Here is a 22,893-nt window from a genome sequence, read left to right on the forward strand (position 1 = left end):
ACTTTTTATCTATTCTGCTTTTTTCGGAGAAGGACCTGTTTCTGATCCCCGAGCATTCACATTTACATTTTTTAAATTCATGATAATTTTTCATATTTATGAATATTTTTAAAATTAGTGAACATTCTAAATAAAAACACTCCAAACTAATAAACCAACTGAAAAAATCGAATGAGAAAACGACCGTAAAGGAAAATTGCCAGGCAAAGCACTAATAAGTGGATTGCTGCCCAGTGTGTGCTTTAATGCTAAATTGGCACGTGAAGTGCTAAATAGGACGTCCCAAGAACTGATGAAAAATTCCTGGCTGTTTTCAAGCCATAGACTAGCAAGAAGCACCAACCGATAGGTTTTCAATGCCTTATGTAAACCCAAGGTTTCATTTGCCTAAAAAAGTAGCTCCAAGACTTACAAAAAAGCAAAGTCGTTTGAGTGTTGTTGGCTCTTTTGGAGGCCGGCAGTTTGTGTGTTAATCAAGAGAAGCAGTTGGCTGACTTGGTGTGGCGACATCGATCTATTTATTTGTTTTGTGGCATTAGCCTAGTTTCTCCAACTCTCTAGATGGTGGTGAAGGATTGCAAACTTGCTCAACGCCGGGTGATGTCCAAAATGATGTTCCTTAGCGGTTACCAGATCTCATTTTGGGCAGCGAGTGGTTATTATCTTCAAAGCCTGGTATGACGAGGGTGTTTGTAGGTGTCCCTTCCTTTTAAGCTCCGACCAATGACGTGTCTAGGGGCTTTTCGTCGATCCTAACAGCAGTACAAGGGGGAACACTTGGAATTTGTAGTCAATGGGGTAACACGTCAGGAAACCAGCGGGTTTATAACATAGGGCACATGTACAAACGATTTTACCAAGTTTCACACCCCAATGTGGGAAAAGCCCTACTCCATGCCTTGCTCTTTTCTAACATATGTGTGGAGAGTACAAGAGAATAAAATGTCTGGGAAGGATCTGAATGAGTTATGATATTGGATATTCATGCGATATGCTCTGAAATCCTTCTAGGTGGTCCACCCTAAACTATGGCATGGGAGAAGGTGTCCCTCTCCCATGCCCCATGTAACCCTTATATAGCACAACCTATGGAAGGCTTCGATGTCAATGCATGGGGCTTACAGAGATTGGAGTCGATCTGTTGCCGGTTTACAACATGTTTGGGCCCTTATTCCATGTTCACTGAGAGTTTCTTGATTCCCGATGCGTTGTATGATGGCATGACTCCTCCTGGTGTGGTCGAGAATCTTCTGGTGTCTATGGGGTATCCCGGATTCCAGGGGCCCACCTTTGCAGGGAAGAAAGGCAAGCCGATAAGTGATTTGACATCATCAATAGCCCCCCATGAGTACTCGTAATAGAGAAAGGTCCGAGTAAGTCTGGTGTGTAGATACTCGTGAACGCCTCCGTCTTATATATTCTTTAGGTTGGATGATGGGGTAGCTCCTTCCTTGCCGTCTTGTTCTTGTGTTTGATGTCTCACTGGCATCGGTCAACATGCAAAATGTTGTTGTAGATGAGTATTTTCCCAACATCTTCAATGGGCGGGGTGTTCATGCAGACACGTTGAGTCGAGAGACGTATGTCAACACGCAAATAGTTGATGTAGATTCCTTTTTCATTGATGGCTTTCCAATAAGTCACTCGTGACTCCTCCTATTTCCCTATACACTACGCTCGCTTAGTGAATTGGCTTGACCGTTTAGTTTCGTTTTGCTTTGATTTTTATTTTGTTTTTCCTTTCTTTTTCCGTGCTTGTTCTTTCTTTTTCTTTCGTTCTTTGTTATTTTTCATTTTTTATTTTCATGAATATTTCTTCAAATTCCTGAACTTTCATTTTAAAATTGTGAACATTTGTTTTCATCAAATCAAAAACGGTTCCCCGAATTAAAAAAATGTTCTTTGAATTTAGAAAATTTTCATTAAATTAAAAGTTTGTGAATTGTAATCCACAATTGTTCATAAAATATAATAAATGTTCATCACAACTAAAAATCTGTTCATTAATGTTTAAAAAATCTTGAATTTCAAAAAAAATGTTCATCGAACTGAAACATTGTTCATCCAATTCAATATGTATTTATCAAATTGTAAAAAGTTCATACAATTTAAATTTTTTCATCAAACACAAAAAACTTCATTTTAATAAATTGACAAACATTTTTTGGAATCGGCGTACATTTCGTGAATGTCATGAACTTTTTCGCCAAATTAGTGCGCACTTTGTTTTCTCATTTTTGTGAACATTTTTTGAAAATTCTTGAATTTTTAAAATTAGTTAATATATTTTAAATTTTGAGATTTTTTTTCAGAATCATAAACATTTTTGAAAATTCCGAATTTGATGTAGATAAGAAAAATTAAAAAAAGATAAAGAAAAAATAATGAACACGAAAAATGAAAAGAAGGGGCTTCCCGCCCAGCACATGAGCCGTCTAAACGGGCGCGTGGGAGGGGAGTGCGCGTTCCGGCGCTTCCCATCTCGTTGGTCGTGGAATAGGAAGTCCCCGAATGCCACGTGTGAAAGTATAATATTATTAAATTTCAAAGGTACATAGTATACATGTGAATGTGTATTCACAAAAAAAATCAATTTGTTGTGCTGTGAAAAATTGTATTTCATTATCAGGCTCCGTGGAGCCCATCACCATTGGCATTTTCCGCTCTTCCTTTTCATCTTATCTCTCATCCTGACGTTTGCATTTGTCTTGTAGTCGCATCTCTTTTCTTGCGGTTGAGGAGTCAATTCCCATCTTTTCTCTTTTGCCCGCGACCTTTTTTGGACATAGTACAGATGCAGACGCTTGTACATAGGCACATACATCTATCCTTACGAATGCACGCATGCATACCCTATCTCTAAATAAAGCAGCAGCCTGACTTTATAAATAAAGCCATCACGACGTGTTCACCATACGTCACCGTGCAAGAGGTAGTAGAAGTTTACGGAATACAAAATACCCATCGGCAATTACCAAGCGCGACCTCAAGAACTTCCATGAGAATAGGGAAAATTCTTTCTACCAATGAAAAATCCAATCAACATTAGGTTATTAAACTGAGTCATTTATTTTGCGGGCTTGCTGTCAAGATTCATACATCACACAACCTAGAGTCAAATGATTTTAGAACGAGGGGACAAAAACGAATACAGGGATAGTGTTTCTCACGCTTATATTATATGAAAACAAGAGAGCGTCACACTGCTACCGAATATCAGTTTGTACCAGGAGAACACACACAAATGATAATGAGAGAGGGAGAGTGAGACAGAGAGGTGGTGTATCACCCACAGCTATGTCGCCGCTCTCGGATCATAACTTTTCCAAGCAACAGGACGGTTAATGCCAAAAGGAAGAGTGGTAACAACTGCAGCTTCTCCGCCCAGCTATGAGTGTATGTCACCGCGACGTACGAAACGAAAACAAAATAGCAGCATGCCAATACCATTGCTGTTTTCTGCAACCGAAAAAACAAGAGAAATATTGAACCGTCAATTCTTTAGCAAAATGGTATGTGAAATGAATTAGGCATTCTGAGATCAGGATGCCTTGTGTACATTTCTCATTCAAAATAATTTGATATAGTAGCAGTCAGGCAGGAGTAAGCCAATACGAATATGTGAAATGAAACTGCCACATGAGTAATTGGTAATGATTCTACGTAGCAAGGCTATGTACCAATTTACCATATATGAACGTCTAACAAATATAATTTCAGATGACTAAGCTTTAAAGACCTGTCGTCTAAGACTTGTTTCATATGTGGAAAGAATTGAGAGGAAGCATACAAGAACTCGTTTGAAGAACAACCAGAGTATGAAGATTGATGTACAGATAGACCGAGAGCAGGATCGGAGCCGTTACCATGCACAAAACGGCTATGTTCTCTGCCATAGCGCTTAGCGTCGAGCCGGCTGTCGCCACCGCCGGCGGCTCGATCTTCATCACGAGAAGTCCGGTCTTCATTTTGCTGTTGCCCGGAGAGGTGCAGAGGAAAGCTCTCTCAGAATGACCCGTGCAAAGGAGACACCGTGCATACAAGGCACCTCTGTAACTTCAGAAAATTATAAATGTGAAAGCGACAACGAGCAGGAGAATCAATTTGACGTAGCAAGACGTCCACATGTTGGATTTTCTACTCTAAACACACTGAAAATTCTCATCTAAAAAATCTCCATAGGGCTTAGGTGCACCATCTTAACTTTGATCTAGGTTTTGCTGTAAGGTCTTTTGTACTTAGCAGCATGCCGTCTGCACTGACGCATGGCAGAGTAAAATATTTCCCTTGTCAGCTTCAATCAAAGTACAAACATAAAATGTAAACATATGCAGCCATTAGGGCATAGATCTAATCGGGTGGCCCCTAAAAATCTGAAAATCTCATGTTCGAACAATGTACTAAAGGACGACTGAATTTACTAGGGGATGTCACTATCCTTTTTTTCCTAGGAAATTAAGGACGGCACACATCTATATCACACACGTAGACATATTTCTATTTTTAATCTGCTCGATTGCATCGAGTTACCGGTATCTCCGTTGTTACCGGCATACTAGCTTCCAAGGAACAAGAAACCCGTCCAAGACAAAATCACACACGATAACAAAAGAAGCTAATTTCTTCACCAATGACTTGAGAAACCAAGCGGACCAAGAAATAGCAAAATCTTATTTTTGCAATGATGTGCTCGGGGCAACTGCTGTAGAGAGAAATAGTACAGTACTCAATACAATGCCACAATAATTCAACCATTACAAGTATAATGAGAACCGGAGTGTGGACGAAAGTGGCTTGCTAATTTACAAATAGAACGGGATTCCTTTAGGTGAAACCCTAGATACAGACGCATATATTATTTTCAGAGTTCAAGCAATAAAGCCATTCAAATTGAAGCCATTTATTATTTCAAGATCGATTAAGGTAAAACATTAACATATGTAAATTGATTAAGATTGAACACTCACATTTTCTATCGTAACCTAAATAATTGTATTTTTTGAAATCATGAAAAATAATATAAGAATTAGAAGAATAATACAAATGTAATTGACATATTAAGGAAGTTTGTAGTACTAATTAATTAGAAATATACAATTATATACCCAAAGCAAGAAATATTTGTGGCTTTTAGAGAGTATGTGCACTTACTTGGCATAATCTATGAGGAAAAGATAGACGATTAAAATGTTGCCTGCGCATAACTGTGCTAGTTTATCTAAAAACAGTATGCATGGAAATGAACAAACTTGTAGTTGGATGGTTAGAAGGACAATAGTATCCCCAGTCCATCAGGATTCAAGTTCTGGTGCTTGCATTTATACTGAATTTATTTCAGGATAGATATGTCGGCACAATCTCTCAGAGGTGCTCATAGGGGTAGGGATGTGCGTCCGTGCGTTCATGAGGTGAGTGTATGCGCGTATATATGAGCGCTTGTGTATGTACAATGCTAAAAAACAGTTTGCATGGATAAACATATACTAGGTGAATTTGAGGGCAGTTTCTATTCATTTTTTATTCATGTTGGCGTGTCCGGACTCTAAGCCATAACCACGTATACACATGGAAGGACAAATCCGGCATTAGCCAAACGGGTCCAGACTCGAGAGAAATTTCCAGTGGTCTTGTTAAACCATTCTTCTCCGGAACAAAGAACCCATCATCTCCCCTGTTTCCTCTCCAACAGCACTACTCAAGACTTGAGAGTGAGTGAGGAGATTCCTGGCGACCGAGATGAACTCGGAAGAGTACAGCCAGGTCCTCGAAGCATTGCGTCGCCGGCTGCAAGCTTGGAAAGTTTGGCGACGGGGAGTTCGGGCGCTTCCACGGAGAAGTGAAGAGCACGGGAGCACGGTGTTGGCACTGCAAGATGTGGCACAGAGAATTGCTGGAACCGCGAATTGCGGCGCTGACACTGCAAGGTGTGGCACAGAGAATTGCGGCGCTTTCACTGCAAGATTGGAGTGGTCAGCTAAGGAGACCAATCAAGAGCGACAACTACTATCCAGAACTTCTCAATCAAGTAAGCTGGTCGCAGTATGAAGCTAACTGGGGTTTGAGAGGTCGTGGATTATATATGATTATTGTTGTTAATCTGATTGTGAGTCACTGATGCCTTATAGCATCTCTAGCAGATCGAGTAAACCGAGTCATCCGACAAAATAACCGCCGGTTTTCGTGATGGAGGCCATTTTGCCGGCTGGAATAGATCCCCGTATATTCGATCGTTCCGGATTATTTTTTTCGGAATCCTGGATTCGCTGGCCCCTTCCATCCATATCCACGGGAATTACCCTTGTTTTTGCCGGATCCTCTTCCCTTGGTGCGAACCAACTTCCGGCTGCTTCACTTTCCACCTCCGATGCCGCCTCCGACCTCGCCGTCCGGCCTCACGGCGCCGGAACTCGACTGGATGGAGTGCCCGCAGCTGCCAGGTGCCCCATATCATGCGCCGCCACCGCCGCCAATACCGCTGCTCCGTTCGCTCGTGCCTCCCTCGGCCGATCATGCCGGCACCGCCACAACTCGTTCCGCAGCCTCCATATCTTCTCGTTCTCCGGTCCAGATTCATGAAGATGGTGGTGCTACGAGCGGTGGTGAGGATCTTCGCAACAATGAGGATGTTGCTTGATTTCTGTATGACCTGTGTCTTGACGTATAAATGTATTGCCTAATCTCTTTCATCAGATCAGTCTTTTTGTTTGCATTGGCTAGAGCATGCACTTCTACATGGTATCGGAGCCAAGAGGTCTTGAGTTCAAGACCCGGTTGGCGCAATTAAATTGCACCCCACTTTTGGTCCACGTTTAGGCCTGAGGGAGCCACATGTGAGACGGAGTGTTGACGTATAAATGTATTGCCTAGTCTCTTACATCAGACCAGTCTTTTGGGTTGCATTGGCTAGAGTATGCACTTCTACGCGGTGGTCATTTGAGCATCTTTTGTTTTGTTTGATCGCGCATTTGTAAGGCTAAACTTGCTACCTTGTATGTTGCGCATGAGTTTGAATGTGGTGAACTAGTGTGATGATCAACTAGTGATGTATATATAATAAATTTCATCTATTCATATGCAAACACTTGTCAAATTGTTGGACGCGTTTACGAGATCTATTCCGTGCCGGAGGGCTTGCGGTACCGCAAAAACTTTTAAAGGAGCCCGTAAACGATTTTTTCGGGATGAGTGTTTACCGGATCTGCTAGAGTTGATGTGAGCGGGTCGTGCAGTACACTTTTAACTACGTTTTTTCTTTGACAAAAAAAGGAAGTATGTTTGTTGGAAGTAATTCACCGATATGTCGATCTGGATACTCCTTTCTTGTTTGAATAGTTGAATTCCTATATGAGGTGATTGTAGAATCCAGAGCAAACAGCTTCCTATTGGTTATTACCTTATATTTTCAGCCAATGGCCTTGGGAGACCTGGTACTTCCCCATCTTCCCTTAGCTACTCAATACGTGTGTGTGTGGCGGTTCCAGCGGTGGAGAAATTAAAGCATGGTAGGCCGTTGTAATGGTAGCCAGGGCGTGGAAGCGTGCCTCGAGCTCCCAGAGCCATGGATATTAATTCAAGCGTACTGGAAAAGAGCTCAAAAATTAATCTTCGAGAATCCTGTATGGAAGAAATAATCATGATTTTGTTTCATGAGACTTAATTTCATGTTTCACGATTTGATTTGTGCATGAAGATTAACTTTTGGACTTGCTCTCTTATTCACAGAGAACTGGATTTTACAGGTGGGAGGGACCACTTATACTACATAGGCCTGGAAGACCCCAATATTTCTTTCTTGACTTCTTCTTCTTCCGGTGTGACCTGGCTTCACCAACTGGGAACGATGAAGGAGGTGGCCACGGTTGGTCACCGATCTCATTGCTTGATCCCGAACCCTTGGAATGCAACAGCATAGGAAGCTTATTCTGTTTCCAACTCTCCTTAGCCTTGTCTGGAATGATACCAAGGAAAAAAAGAGTACCTTGTGAGCCCGTGCGTGATCAGTATGGACAATATTGGAACGCTGTAACAGGAGAGCTGCTAATAGCTAGTCCCGGCTCCAGCAGTCTCAACGGCGGAGGAGGCGATGCTCATACCATTGAGATGGGTAATGACGTGCTACCGCATCCATTGCAGTGTTCCTCAGATCGAGATAGTAGAGAAGGTGGTGGCTCTCAACCAAATGTCTTCGATGAAGGAGGTGGCCGCTTCCTCATTATTGACATGGAAGGTATGGATGTCCATGCCCCGAAACAGAAGAGTGACCAAGCCTCTATGGCAGCAGCTCATACAACAAACCTCGCAGTATGTGCTTCAAGTACAATACTCTGTTCCTTGTGACGATGTTTTATTTTTGTTCCTTGAGACTACGTTTTATTTATTTTTATTTTTAAAATGATGGTGAACCCCGGCCTCTGCATAATGCATCATGAATGAATAATCTTGAATATTTTCGCCTGACTTACTTTCATGTTTTGCCCACGATTTTGTATTTTTACCAAGTTTAACTTTGGACTTATATCTTACTCATTATTCACAGGAAACTAAACTGGAACTTTCAGTAGGCACGCCGAAGCGCCAAGCAGTTGTACGTCATTCCAGGGAGCAAAGTAAATCTATGTCAGATGTCCCATTCTCCAAGGAAGAATTATTATGCGGAGGAGGCGATGCATCTGCAGCTGGGATGCTGGTGATTGATGACGTAAGGGATCCTTTCCAACCTTGCTGTACAAATTCCTAGATTTGCTGGGCGGAAAGAATTTGCCGAGCATCAGTTTTATCAAATACAAACGTTTTGATGTGTGTCCGTTCACTCTCCAGTTTTTGGTCTGGATTTGCTGGAGCAAGCATTTTCATCTCTCTGACTTGGAACTAAGCTGAATTAATTAATCTCAGTTGGTTTCCACTTCATACAGGATGGTGTGCTTGTTCGAAACATTGTGTCGACCATATTTGGAGGACTCGTTATCCTTCCCTTGACAAACCTAACTGGTACCTCTAAGGGCGATTATCCTGAGTTCATCAGGTTGGCGCTTTACGTTGGGTATGTGCTTCTTGTTGTGCTGACATTCCTCGGACTCACAGCCAAGAAGATGGCCAAGCCTGCCATGAGGGTGGCCGCAGGCATGTCGATTGTTGTGGTTACAATCTCTGCAGTGTACGAGGTTTCAGAGAAAGTGTACATCAAAGGCATTATTGGGATCTTAGGGGCGATGGGAACCTTGGCGACTGCCGTGATTAAGTGGAGGTAAAGAACTAACAATTCAGTTAGTCAGCCTTACAAAGTTGCCATTATAGTTTGTATACTACCTAACATATTCTGCTAAAATATGTGCTAGATATGCGTGTAAGTGTTATAGCGATATGTTTGGCATCTACTATTTCTAACTCAACTTTGTTATGCTGTGTTTTAATAAAAAATGAATATTTTTTTTGCGGGGAACAATTGGATATATACAAAGAGAGGGTAGCTAATATACTATAAGCTGCGTAGAATAATAATTCATAGTTATTCTACACACCTAATAAAACAATATACAAAATATAGTAATTTTCAGTTTTACTATCCAGGTCATGAATTTACTACATTATTCTAAATTTTTCTTCATTTTGTACACAATTCTATTGTTTTTACTAGTGGGGACCAATTACTTATTCTATGCTCCAGCTTAGAATAGCACTACAAGCAACACTACGACGTGTTCAATCGAAAGCTGCTCTTATGATCCCAAGCTCACGTGCACCCTGGTGAAAAATAAAATCCAAAAAAAATCAAAGCATTCTGATTTTTGGCAAAACAAATATTGATGAGATTTTTTACTTGCGTGTACATTTTTGTTATGGAATGACATTTCTGGAGGTCTGTGAAAAAAATTGAATGTCATTCAAAAAGTAGTCTTTTGGAGCATCAATTTTGGCTTTTTCTCACACCTCCCGAATGTTTTCACGCAGGTGAAACATTCATCAATGTTTTCACAAAACAAAATCAGATTATTTTGTTTTTTTAACTGTTTGTTAAGATTTTACTCTTTACTAGCTGCATGTGAGCTCCGGATCAGAAACTCCTTGTCCGTGTGCAATAATTATTCAGCAACTCCCGTGCTCCACCATGACCTATTCAGCAACTCCCGTGCTCCACCATGTTGGTACGCACGGTTGTTTGATTGTCACACTGTGCCCCCCCGGCTGGCCGGCTCCCACCTCCAATACACCACACATCTCTCTGTTGTTGTGCACCCTTCAGCCGCTGCAGGGCGCTGAGTCCACTCGCTGCCGCGCTTCTCTGTTTCCGGCACCTGCCTTTTGTCTCTGGCCTCCACCTGCCGCTCTTGTGCACCACATTTCCATTCTCTGACACACTGCTCCCTCGCCAAAACCGACTCCTGCCTCTACCGTACTTGTACAAAACATTCAACCAAATTCAGAGCACCAAAATATGTATTTTGAATTTTCTTGTTTTGCCTCTCAGCGTGTAAGGTAGAATTTGCATTTTATATTTTGTGATATGGTAGATACACAAATATATCAATCGAGTCAATTCATTTAAGATTTTTTATGACATATCGAAAAGCTATGCCAAGGTGCCAAGCAATATATATTCTGATTGTATGTCTTACTACCCAAACTGTTTGGTTACACTAGTTCATTTGCATGTTTGGAACACAATCTTTTCTCAGTTTATTTTTGCATCACAATATGCACTATACTTATAGAGAGCAAATCATATCGACTGTGTGCCACGTCTTTAAGTTCAATCCAACTACATTTTACTTAATTGCAGATTCGTGTATACAAATTTCAGTTTGTGCACAACTTACTTAATGTTTCCAATGAACCTTTATGTTTTTTATCCTGACGCTGATAGCTTGTTTTGGTCTGTACAGGTGACGTCGTAACCCGTTTACCTAAGAAGATATACCGGTGCCCTGGAGTCATGAGAACTTGAGTTGTATTATACTGTTTGCTGGTTCGTATAGGCCATGAAGTTCCTGAGAAGATGTGCTAAACTATTTCCGATAGGCACAGTCGTTTTTTTTTGTCTTTCTTAGTTCATTGTTGGCAACAATTTTTGTGGTAGCTCTAATATTTTCGTATTGTCCTTATTTCTATCGATTTTATTCTGTAGATTTGTTCTTCTAGAGAGTGAGCACGAAGATATACCTTCACACACGAGTGAGACGATTTGGCTCCTGAGCTCATGTGAGCCCAGTATTTTAGAAAGTGAATTTTTAACACACACCTATGAAAGACGAATTTGACTATGTAAATATGGTAAATATAACAAGATTAAAGAGAATATTTTGACATGTTTTATTAAGAGCTAAAAAGAAATACTCCCCGTGTAGGGTTTTCCCTAATGGTGTAACAGTACATTTAGATGCAAACTCAATAAAAGGACAATCACACATAGGAGGACGTTTCCTTATTAAAAATTATATGTATGATTACAAAGTACCATTTTCCAGATGATTTCAATATACTGTGCCTACAGACATGGGACTTCAAGCTGGTTAATCCGGTTGCAGGTTCTTGGAGCCTCGTAAGGCAATCTGGTTAATTATATCAGCTGGTTAATCCCACGACCGACCTCCAATTAAGCTGCGTTGATGGTTGTCGTCTTGTGGCCTAGAATGTTATTCAGCATTGTGGATGAGTGGTAGAAGTGCCATACAATGATATGACGAAGCCTTATCTGTCTTTGGGGCAGGACAGCCGTGAAAATAATGGGGTGTCGACACCTGGGTTTTAAAAAGCCAGTCTCTTTCTTTATTCCTTTTTAAGGATTTCTGCCCAGCTAACAAGCTCAGCTATGAGCCTACAAGCGGCTAGCTACCGCTGATGCATTGGAATGAGCAAAGGAATTCACCAATATATTTTCTTCGTGCTACAATTCTCATCCACATGATATCTGCATGTTCTTACACTGGTAGAAAAAAGCCCTTTAGTTCCGGCTGTGCAACCGGGACTAAATATGCGCGACTAAAGACCCCCCCTTTAGTCGCGCCTCTTACGGACCGCGACTAAAGGCTTTAGTCCCGGTTCTTGTGGCTGACCGGGACTAAAGGCCCGTCCACGTGGGCGCCCGTGGTCCGTCGGGGCGGAGGACCTTTAGTCCCGGTTCTCGTGGCCAACCAGGACTAAAGGGCTCCTCCGCAGGTTTAAACCTGGTTTTTTTGCGATTTTTTTATTTTTTTTTATTTTCAAATTTTTGAATTATTTTAACCTCTAATCTCTAATCACCACCCCTCATCACTGCTCAATTTATCCTCTAATCTCTAATCACCCCTCATCATTCCAAATCATCTAACTTCCCGGACGGTCACCCATCCTCTCACTACTCCAGCCTGAGCACGCTTAACTTCCGGGTTCTATTCTCCCTTGTTTCCAACTCTGCACTTGTTGTTTTCCTGACAATAGTAGGATGTCAATTCTATTAACCCTCAGGAATTTAGCTTGAGCATGAAGTGACACATTTCACTATTTGAGTTTGAAACTATTGTTGTAAAAAACAATAATTATTTAGTAACACTAATATTTCTGGAATAATTAGTTTGACCATTGTTTGACCACTGTTTGACCAGATTTGACCAAAATTTAAAAAAACTGAAATAATTATTTAGTAACACTAATATTCTAGAATAATTAGTTTCACCATTGTTTGACCACAGTTTGACCACAATTTGAATTTTTTTGAATTTTTTGCCTCTCCAGATCTTAAAAGTTCCGTATCTTTTTTTCTATTAGGTTTTTGAGGATTTTGAAAATGTTTAACGGGGTTCCCCCGATTAAATTCGGATGTAACTTTTCGAGTAGATGATTTTTCATATAAAAAACTTTTTCATCTGAGTTCGTATGCAAAAGTTATGCCCATTTTAAGAAATTCTAGAGAGATTTTGCAAATAAAGTCGAAATTCATATTTGTTAATTTTCCCAACAACTAGACCACATATCACATGGGAAACTTATTTTATTTTATTTTTTGGACATTTCCATTATTTTCTTTTGTTTTTTCTAAAACTGAAAAGGCGATCGGGGAGGGGGGGGGGGTAGAGTTTAAAAATGAGGCCTCAAATCCCTTTAGTCGCGGTTGGCCAGACCAACCGCGACTAAAGGCCTTCGGGCCAGCCTGAGGACCTTTAGTCCCGGTTGGCCAGGCCAACCGGGACTAAAGCCCCTCCCGTCCGCCAGCTCGCGCTGGGCCCACATAGTTGGTCGCGGGTCTCCTCCCGAACCGCGACTAAAGACCCCTTTGGTCGCGGTTCGATTATTTTGGGGACTAATGGGGGCGTATGGAAGCCTCTTTTTCTACTAGTGTTATGATGTGTTCAAGCTTGGGATATACTCCCATGCGAATATGGGATTGTTCTCCTCTTACTTTATCGGCATAATTCGCTGCAGTCCTGATGCACACGAGATGCTGACTGCTTGACTTGGTCATTCAACTGCTGAGCAATGATGAGCCCATCTAACAAGCCATTGCATCATGCTGTATTCTACAGCATTCTCAGCACAACTTGAGCTACGCACATTTGACTAAGCATGAAGTTGCTAATCAAATTTTGTAATGTGAATACATCACTGAAATACTGATTAGCTAAAAGATAAACTAGATTGGTCCCTTGAGGAAATGCTGGATTTCAAATTGATTACCTGCAAGTATTACATGACAATCACGACATATATGAGGAAGACCCCTATTTTACCGAGAGGTGCAAGTGCACGCCATTCTAGATTTCCAAGAATGATCTTGAGGTTATACTCACGAACTTCAAATTCCTATCATTTGTTCACATGGTACTTGTTCCTTCTTTTTTTTTCTCGATAAAGACTCGATAATTATTCTTGACATAAGTCTCCAGTGAATTCATTCCGGGACAAATCAAGGAGAGACAGCGATGGAAGCAGCACGATGCTGTCAAATGGAATTGCGCCGGACAAGCAGTTGTCGCTTAGGTGGAGATAATTGAGCTTCTGCAACAAACTGACTGATGTTGGTATGGAACCGGTTAGTTGGTTGCCAGACAACACACAGTCTAAAAGGTTGGCGAACTTACTCATGTCGGCCGGTAGCTCGCCGGAGATCAGGTTGTTCTCCGCCTTGAACACATGCAGCCCAGTTGCCGATGTTGGCAAGGAACCAGAGAACTTGTTGTTCCCCATCTCAATCCGTAAGATGTTCTCAGATAACTTAGCTGGTAAAACCCCAGTGAAACCATTATTCTGTATCATCACAGTGGTCAACTTCCGTAATGACCAAATCTTGGCTGGGAAGTTGCCAGAGAAACGGTTGTTGTGTAGCATGAGGTTGTTCAAAAGGAAGCAGTCGCTGAGGTTCTTCGGGAGCTCGCCAGAGAAGTTGTTGTCGAAGACGACCATGTTGTACAGCTTCCCATTGGCGCAAAGAGACTCAGGGAGCGGTCCGGACAAGTTGTTATTGCTGACCTCGAGGTTTTCGAGCTCCGAGTGCTTCCCGAGCTCTGATGGGAGCTGGCCGGGGAAGTTGTTTTCAAATAGCCGGATGTCTCTTAGATTTGGGAGCATCGCTATGCTTGCTGGAATGGTGCCGGTGAGCTGGTTGGTGTAGAGGAACAGTAAGCTCAGGTTCTTGAGGCTACCAATGTCTTCCGGCATTTCTCCGGTAAGCTGGTTTGACGAAACATCAAGATCTATCAAATTCACTGCCGTGATTTTGCGTGGTAGCTCCCCGGTGAGCCTATTGATGTACAAAGTACATGTACTCGAGCTTTTTGTGCTGCAAGACCCACGCCGGGATCTCGCCAGTGAGCACGTTATTTGTCATGGCGATCAGCGTGAGTTTTGCTAGGCTGGAGTAGGCCTTGGGGATCACGCCGGTCATGTTCATGCCAGACATCCAGAGGTAGGTCAGGTTGGTCAGCTTGGCAAACTCGAGCGGCGCCGGCCCTGCCGCGAACGGGTTCCAAGCAAGGCTCAGCTGCTCGAGCCCGGCAAGCTTGCTTATCTCGGCCGCTGGGTACACTCCAGTGAAGTGGTTATTGTCAAGAATTAGCGACCTCAGCGCGAGCAGCCCGGCCACCTCCGCTGGCACGGCACCATGGAAGTGATTGGTCGACAGGTTGAGGTGCTCCATCCCGGGCGACAGATGACTGATCACTGATGTCATCCGGAAGGACCCTAATTTTTTTTAGAAAAGGCGTTGTTGGAGAGGTCGAGGAAGCGGAGATGGGAGCACGCGTAGAGCTGGGCGCCGGGAAACCCGCCGTAAAGGTTGTTGTAGGAGAGGTCGAGGTGGGTCAGGCTCGGCAAGTCGCAGACACACTGTGGTATCTTTCCAGTAAGGTTCAGCCTCTCCAAGGATATCCTGATCACGGTTCGTTCCCCACCGCAGACCACACCAGCCCAGCTGCAGTGGTTGGCGTCGGCAACGGGGTCCCATGACACAAGCTGCGTGGGGTTTCCCCACTCTTGCTTGATAGCTAGGAGGGTGGCTTGGTCGCCGGAGTTGGGCTGGGAGCTCGATTTACGGGCAAGTAGAAAGACGCCGACGAGTAGAAGGCGAATGCTCGACATTATTTTTGGCGTCGGAAGTTTCATGGTGGTACTGAGCTGAGCTCTAAGGTGGGGTGGGGAGCTTGGCACTTATACTCGTGAGAAGGTAGGAGCTTGCCAAGTCAAGTGTCGCCGGTCATTGGTCGTCGGTCGTCGGCATAGGCCAACGTCTGGATCATCAGTCATGGACTCATGGTAATATAAACTAGTGTATAAACTAAACGAGGTAGATATACAATAGTAATTTCTTAGGTGGAAGGTAGAAGATGTACAAGTCTACTACCACGCAATAAAAATAGGCAATTGCTGCGCGACGCGCGCGCGATCTGGGCGTCACGAGCGGCCGACGCTGGACCGTCCATCGTCCCACGATCACGCCACATGACAAATAAGCCCGACCATGCCAAGTGAGAGAGCGGTCGGTTTCATCGTCTTTTGCTTCGATCTTTTGGGACGACGCGGCCCCCTCAGCTCCTCCCGCCTATTCCCTTCTGCTCATAGTTGACAGAACAAAGAGACGCGAGCAATCCCTAGGGTTCGTCGGCGGCCGAGGCCAGCGGGAGCCTGATGACGCCGAGGATAAAGGGGGCCGGGAGCGCAAACCCAGCTCAGCTACCACTACGTGGGGAGCAAGCCCCACCATACGACCGAGCACATCGCGCGCTGACAAGAGAAACGGAAGGTAGAAGAAGGAGGGGGAGGCCCGCCGGTGACACGAGGGGAGGTGGACGACGACGGCGCAGTGAACCACTACATCGATTGGGAGAATGTCGATTGTCACTTGTGTTTTTCCCAAATTAAATTACCATTTTTGTCTTTTCCTTTTTTGCTTCACCTTTCTCTTCTTTTTCACTTATCATTTAGCTTTTTATGCCTCTCATTTTCCTTTTTTTAGTTATTTTGTGTGCGTCCAATTTCTTGTTCGTTCTTGCTTTTTATTTCCATTTTAATTTTCCCTTGCTTATTTATTCTGTGTTTCCTTTTATTTGATTTTAGCATATTGTTCTAAATTTGTAGCAACCCCTTTCTGCAAAAGAATTACCTACCAAAATTGTTTTCTTAATATCATTTCCAGTTGAACATCCATCATTATTTTTTAAAAAAAATTGTGGTTTACCCCCAATTCTTCTGCGCTTTTCCGTTGTGCCACTCACAATTTGCATATCTAAGGCTAGGGGGTAGAGACCTTCTTATACTATCTTTCCAAAGAGTCTACCTCTTATACCTTCAAGATTTCTAGTCTTTTCAACTAGTTTCGCGAGATCAAATTAGGAACCATGGCAATAACTGTGATAGTGATACACCTTTTCTCCTCATATAATTCCAGCATTTCTTCTACATCTTCAGTACATTTAATCAGCTGCATTCCTTCCATTCCTAAACCATCTTCCTTCACATAGTGCATGGAGTCCTTCTCATCATACCCCTCTGTCCCAATAAGAGCTAAAAGATTGATGTAGGTAATATCTGACTAACATAAGGTCCTTTCCAAATTGTCACAGCCATGGAAATGAAACCGTGTTGAAAATATGCCCTAGAGGCAATAATAAATGGTTATTATTATATTTCTTTGTTCATGGTAATTGTCTATTGTTCATGCTATAATTGTGTTATCCGGAAATCGTAATGCATGTGTGAATACATAGACCACAACGTGTCCCTAGTAAGCCTCTAGTTGACTAGCTCGTTGATCAACAGATAGTCATGGTTTCCTGACTATGGACATTGGATGTCATTCATAACGGGATCACATCATTAGGAGAATGATGTGATGGACAAGACCCAATCCTAAGCATAGCTCAAAGATCGTGTAGTTCGTTTGCTAGAGCTTTTCCAATGTCAAGTATCTTCTCCTTAGACCATGAGATCGTGCAGCTCCCGGATACCGGAGGAGTACTTTGGGTGTGCCAAACGTCACAACGTAACTGGGTGACTATAAAGGTACACTACGGGTATCTCCGAAAGTGTCTGTTGGGTTGGCACGGATCGAGAGTGGGATTTGTCACTCCGTATGACGGAGAGGTAGCTCTGGGCCCACTCGGTAATGCATCATCATAATGAGCTCAATGTGACTAAGGAGTTAGTCACGGGATCATGCATTGCGGTACGAGTAAAGAGACTTGCCGGTAACGAGATTGAACAAGGTATTGGGATACCGACGATCGAATCTCGGGCAAGTAACATACCGATTGACAAAGGGAATTGTATACGGGATTGATTGAATCCTCGACATCATGGTTCATCCGATGAGATCATCGTGGAACATGTGGGAGCCAACATGGGTATCCAGATCCCGCTGTTCGTTATTGACCGGAGAGGCGTCTCGGTCATGTATGCATGTCTCCCGAACCCGTAGGGTCTACACACTTAAGGTTCCGTGACGCTAGGGTTGTAGAGATATGAGTATGCGGAAACCCGAAAGTTGTTCGGAGTCCCGGATGAGATCCCGGACGTCACGAGGAGTTCCGGAATGGTCCGGAGGTGAAGAACTATATATAGGAAGTCAAGTTTCGGCCACCGGGAAAGTTTCGGGGGTCACCGGTATTGTACCGGGACCACCGGAAGGGTCCCGGGGGTCCATCGGGTGGGGCCACCTATCCTGGAGGGCCCCATGGGCTGAAGTGGGAAGGGAACCAGCCCTTAGTGGGCTGGGGCACCCCCCATGGGCCTCCCCCCTGCGCCTAGGGTTGGAAACCCTAGGGTGGGGGGGCGCCCCACTTGCCTTGGGGGTCAAGTCTCCCCCCTGGCCACCGCCCCCCCATGCAGATGGGTTCCTGGCCGGCGCCCCCCCTCCCAGGGGGCCTATATAAAGGGGGGAGGGAGGGCAACAATACTACAGCCTTTGGCGCCTCCCTCCTCCCCTGCAACACCTCTCCCTCTCGCAGAAGCTCGGCGAAGCCGTGCCGAGATCCCGCTACATCCACCACCACGCCGTCATGCTACTGGATCTCCATCAACCTCTCCTTCCCCCTTGCTGGATCAAGAAGGAGGAGACGTCGCTGCTCCATACGTGTGTTGAACGCGGAGGTGCCGTCCGTTCGGCAGTCGGTCATCGGTGATTTGGATCACGGCGAGTACGACTCCATCAACCTCGTTCATTGGAACGCTTCCGCTCGCGATCTACAAGGGTATGTAGATGCACTCCTTTCCCCTCGTTGCTAGTATACTCCATAGATGGATCTTGGTGATGCGTAGAAAATTTTAAAATTCTGCTACGATCCCCAACAAACCGAACATCCCATATGTCATCATCCAGACTGCAAACACAAAACAGAGCACATCATATTCAGTTAACAATATATTCAGCTCATTGTAATTCAGTTAACAGTACACTACATCAACACTAAATAAGTTAACTGACAATTCAATGTACTCTAAATTCAGTATATACCATATTGACATAAATGCAGTTAACAGTACACTGAAGCAACACCAAATCAGTTAACTTATATTTCTCTCCAATTTAAGTTTTCAATATTGCAGAATCAATAAATTGATTAAATTCAGTTCAGTTAACTGAAATCTAGTGAACCAAATTACAGTAATTATCCTCAACAAAAAATTTGGACAGCTTGTTCAGATCTGAAACCAATATTTCTAAACCCTAGTTCCTAAACTGTAGAAATAGTGACACAGATTTATAAACCATAGTTCCTAAACAGCAGTGACAACACAAATTTATAAACCATAGTTCGTAAACAGCAGTGGAAACCCTAATTTCTAACACATAATGCAAATAAATGTACAGACAGCGACACATAACTCACTCTACGCCGCCAAGACCAGAAGTGAAGTTCTGGCTGTTATGCGGATTCGCCTTCCAGACCTGCGCCAACCTTGCTGCCGCTGACATCTCGATGTCGTAGCTGCCGGGTTCCGGGGGGCGCTCATCTCCACTGTCGCACGCGGCCGCACCAGGGACGAGCGTGCGCGCACACTGAACGTGGGAGAAAGATTTGTCACCGCCGTCGAGGGAAGAGGAGTTCCCGCGGTCGTCCCTGCCATGTCCGGCAGAGCCGCCGCCGCTGCCGTCGGCGGCCATGGGTGAACACGACGGGGGTTAACAGGAAGGAGGCGGCGCGGTGGGATTTGGGGGGGAGTGGGGGGAATGGTCGACCGGGTTCGACCTGGTAGGGTTTTCTCTTGCGCCGTCTAACGGCGCTTGACGGGCGCCGTGTGGAGGCGGGCCAGGTGGCACCTGACAGCGGGCCCTATGCGTCAGGTTTGCCCTCAAACCGCGCTGATCGCCCGATCAGCGTTTTCCGCAAACTGTTAGCACAAAAGTGGCGGTTTTTTGAAAAAAACCGAAAGGTGATGGTTTTTTGATTTCGCATCCCCAAATGTGATGGTTTTTTGCAATTTACTCTCAGGTTCGCCATATCGGCACGATCCTCCTGCTAGTTTAGATCGACAAGAATTGTCTCGGCTCTCTGGGATTGAGCTGCGTCGGGTTGGGCGGGCTGGACCAGAATCTATATCTATAGACCGGTTATGGTTTATTGTCTGAATACTTGAAAATTAAATGCCGTCGTGGCTAGCCAGCAGGACCTGTATGCCGCGCGGTGGGGGTCACCGGGGCTACCTTTGTGCCAATAGGTCGAGTCCATGCCGTCCTAATCCCGTGTGTATCCGTGTCCGGAGGCCAAGACCATGCCGTTGTGTGCCTCGCGTTGGAGGCACCACTGCTGCCGCTTCGTGACAACGTGATACGTGGGCCGCGTCAAGCCACGCTACCATGTTGAGCACCAGCTGGGTGTGGGAGATGTACAAGGACTACGATGGGGATGTGGCTGCGGGGATAGCTCAGAAAAAAAATCTGAGCAAACCGTGTGCAAAGGGCCTCCTACCCGCTTTGATCGGGCGACACACGTCCCTCCAATGCATCCAACGGAATCCGACTGTCATGCGCTCCTGGCTCCCTCATCGGCTCGATGGCGCGTCGTACCGGCTCAATCACGATGGCACGTCCTATCTCGGCAGCAACCGAGGTCATCTTGGCCATGTCCGAGTGCCGAAATTCCAGGAATAACAGGAATGCTATGTAGCACCGCATGATAAGCAGAATGGCCTTGGTTGTGGCGACGGCAGACCAGGAGGAGTGTGTGGAGACCCTGCAGGGCTTTTATTCTCTAGCTCATCCATGGCACCGATGAACATGCCCTCTGCATTTCCTCGCCGTCCGGCGGCTCGATTGGCCACCGCACGCTTGACGTAGTCCTTCGCCCAGCAGTGATCACCATGGTTGAACAAAACGGTGGGTAAGGACTGAGGAGTAGGACACTACGTGCAATACGTGCATCTTGGCATGGATGAGAATCAAGCTAGGTTCAAGATCATGGGGGAAGGTAGGTTCTGTTTTGCTGGCCAACACCTCGGTCTTTTGGCCTTCAACAGCTTCATCTCCATCTGGACGGAGGCATGACGGCAAGATACGGCGAGTCCACAAAGTTCTCCTGCTCCACTGCCAGTCTACTCGCTGCCTGTCGTTCGCCGATTTCCGGCGCTCGGGCATAGCCGCGCTGGCTGCTCGCCTCGATTGCAGCCGAAGAACGTGTGATCGCCATCGCAATCGGGCCGTTGGGATGAACCATCCAGCCGATAGGGAGCCAGGAGCTAGCCTACGACAGCGGGATTCCGTCGGATGCATCAGAGGGACGTATGTCGCCCGATCAATGCGATCAAAGTGGGTACGCATGGGAGGCCCTTTGCCTCCGATATAGATAAAAGCTTACTTTTTTAAAATCAGATTAGAGGATAGGTTAGACGTTCATACTTTTGTTTCCGGTTTCCTTCATGTACCAGGGGAGTTTTTTTTCTAAACTGTTACGTAGACCTACTTTTAAATCTCAGCCATCAATCTTCGTGGTTAACACAAAATCAACGGATACAAACGAATGACTTATGGAGAACTATGAAAGCCTCCGTCTTTTAATATTATGTATAGATATAGATTCCTACATTCAAGCTCGATATCTTTTTCGGTGGAGCTTGATAAACTATTGGAGCTCGAATATCAGGCAGCATAGTAGTAGTGGTAATGTTTACTTGCTCGCTAAGAGTAGCAGCAACCACTTCCTTGGTGAGAGGTGGATCATGCTCGCTAGAAGTACTCATTTCAAATTCATCAGCTGGTTGAGCCTTCTTTTTCTTGGGTGCACTCTTTTCTTTGAAGACGTAGTTGTGCTGGGATCATGCTTGCGCTTTGTGCGCCCTTTAGATTTTCCTTCTGCCTTTTTCTTCTCAACATCATCCTTGATAAGGCGAAGGTTTTCTTCTTCTCGAGCCTTTTTCTGTTCCGCCTACTTGGCGCGATTGATGGCATTCCACTAACTCTTTGCCAGCTCATCAGGATATGACGCGGGAGTGTGAAGAGAGGACTCATCAGCATCCAAGCAGAAAAGGTTTTTGTGCCGAAGGGCAGAAAAGGTTGTTGGTATATGAGTACATGGAGAATGGTTCTTTGAGTACTAATCTATTTTTGAAGAGTTCGGCCATATTGACCTGGAATCTCCGGTACTATATAGCACTTGGAACAGCAAGAGGCTTGGCTTATCTGCATGTGGAATGCAGTGAATGCATTATACACTGTGACATGAAGCCAGACAATGTACTTCTTGTTGCAGAATTCTGCCCCAAGATTGCGTACTTCGGCATGGCCAAGCTTCTAGGTCGAGATTTCAGCAGGGCTTTGACAACAATGCGAGGGGCCATTGGATATCTTGCACCGGAGTGGATATCGGGGTTACCGATCACACATAAGACTGATATTTACATCTATGGCATGATGCTTCTTGAAATCATATCTGGTCCAAGGAACTCAGGGAAAATTAAGGAAGGGAAGTTTACATACTTTCCCATCTTTGCGGCAATTAAGGTGAATGAGGGAGATGATGTGTGTCTGTTGGATAGTAGGTTGGAAGGTGAAGCAGATGGAGAGCAGCTGAGAAGAGCTTGCAGAATTGCATGCTGGTGCATTCAAGATGCTGAGGATTACAGGCCGATGATGGGACAAGTTGTTCACATGCTAGAGAATGTCATGGATGTCGAAATCCCACCTATTCCAAGGTCACTTGAACACTATGTTGGCATGGAGGATTGCTCTGCGGAACCAGATAACTTGTTCTAAATTCTACATGTTTGTTGGATAGGCCGGCCTTAGTTATAAGGCCCAGTAGTCTATGTTTCTGTTTATTTTTTGAAGTTTAGTGGAATACAGAAATATATATGTGGTTAACATGTGCATCATGGTCTGCCTTCGGTTTCTTATGAATTTCACCTGAATAACCACGTACTCTGTTTTTGGAAAAGGGATGAGAGTATTCTGTTTTTGGAAAAGGAAGCAGAGTACTCTGTTTTTGAATTCCAGCC

The 22,893-nt window shown here is 44.4% G+C and overlaps 1 protein-coding gene and 1 pseudogene across 1 annotated transcript; one reads left to right on the top strand and one right to left on the bottom strand.

Moving 5' to 3' along the window:
* Positions 1–13,833: 13,833 nt before the first annotated feature.
* Positions 13,834–15,570, bottom strand: LOC123164747 (probably inactive leucine-rich repeat receptor-like protein kinase At5g06940; annotated as a pseudogene).
* Positions 15,571–21,970: 6,400 nt separating this feature from the next.
* LOC123170440 (G-type lectin S-receptor-like serine/threonine-protein kinase At2g19130) lies at positions 21,971–22,651 on the top strand. The gene has a single exon (XM_044588306.1). The coding sequence runs from the start codon at positions 21,971–21,973 to the stop codon at positions 22,649–22,651; it is 681 nt and encodes a 226-aa protein (XP_044444241.1).
* Positions 22,652–22,893: the final 242 nt, after the last annotated feature.

The sequence above is a fragment of the Triticum aestivum genome, chromosome 7D (genome assembly GCF_018294505.1).
Source record: "Triticum aestivum cultivar Chinese Spring chromosome 7D, IWGSC CS RefSeq v2.1, whole genome shotgun sequence".
In the NCBI taxonomy this organism is placed as follows: domain Eukaryota; kingdom Viridiplantae; phylum Streptophyta; class Magnoliopsida; order Poales; family Poaceae; genus Triticum; species Triticum aestivum.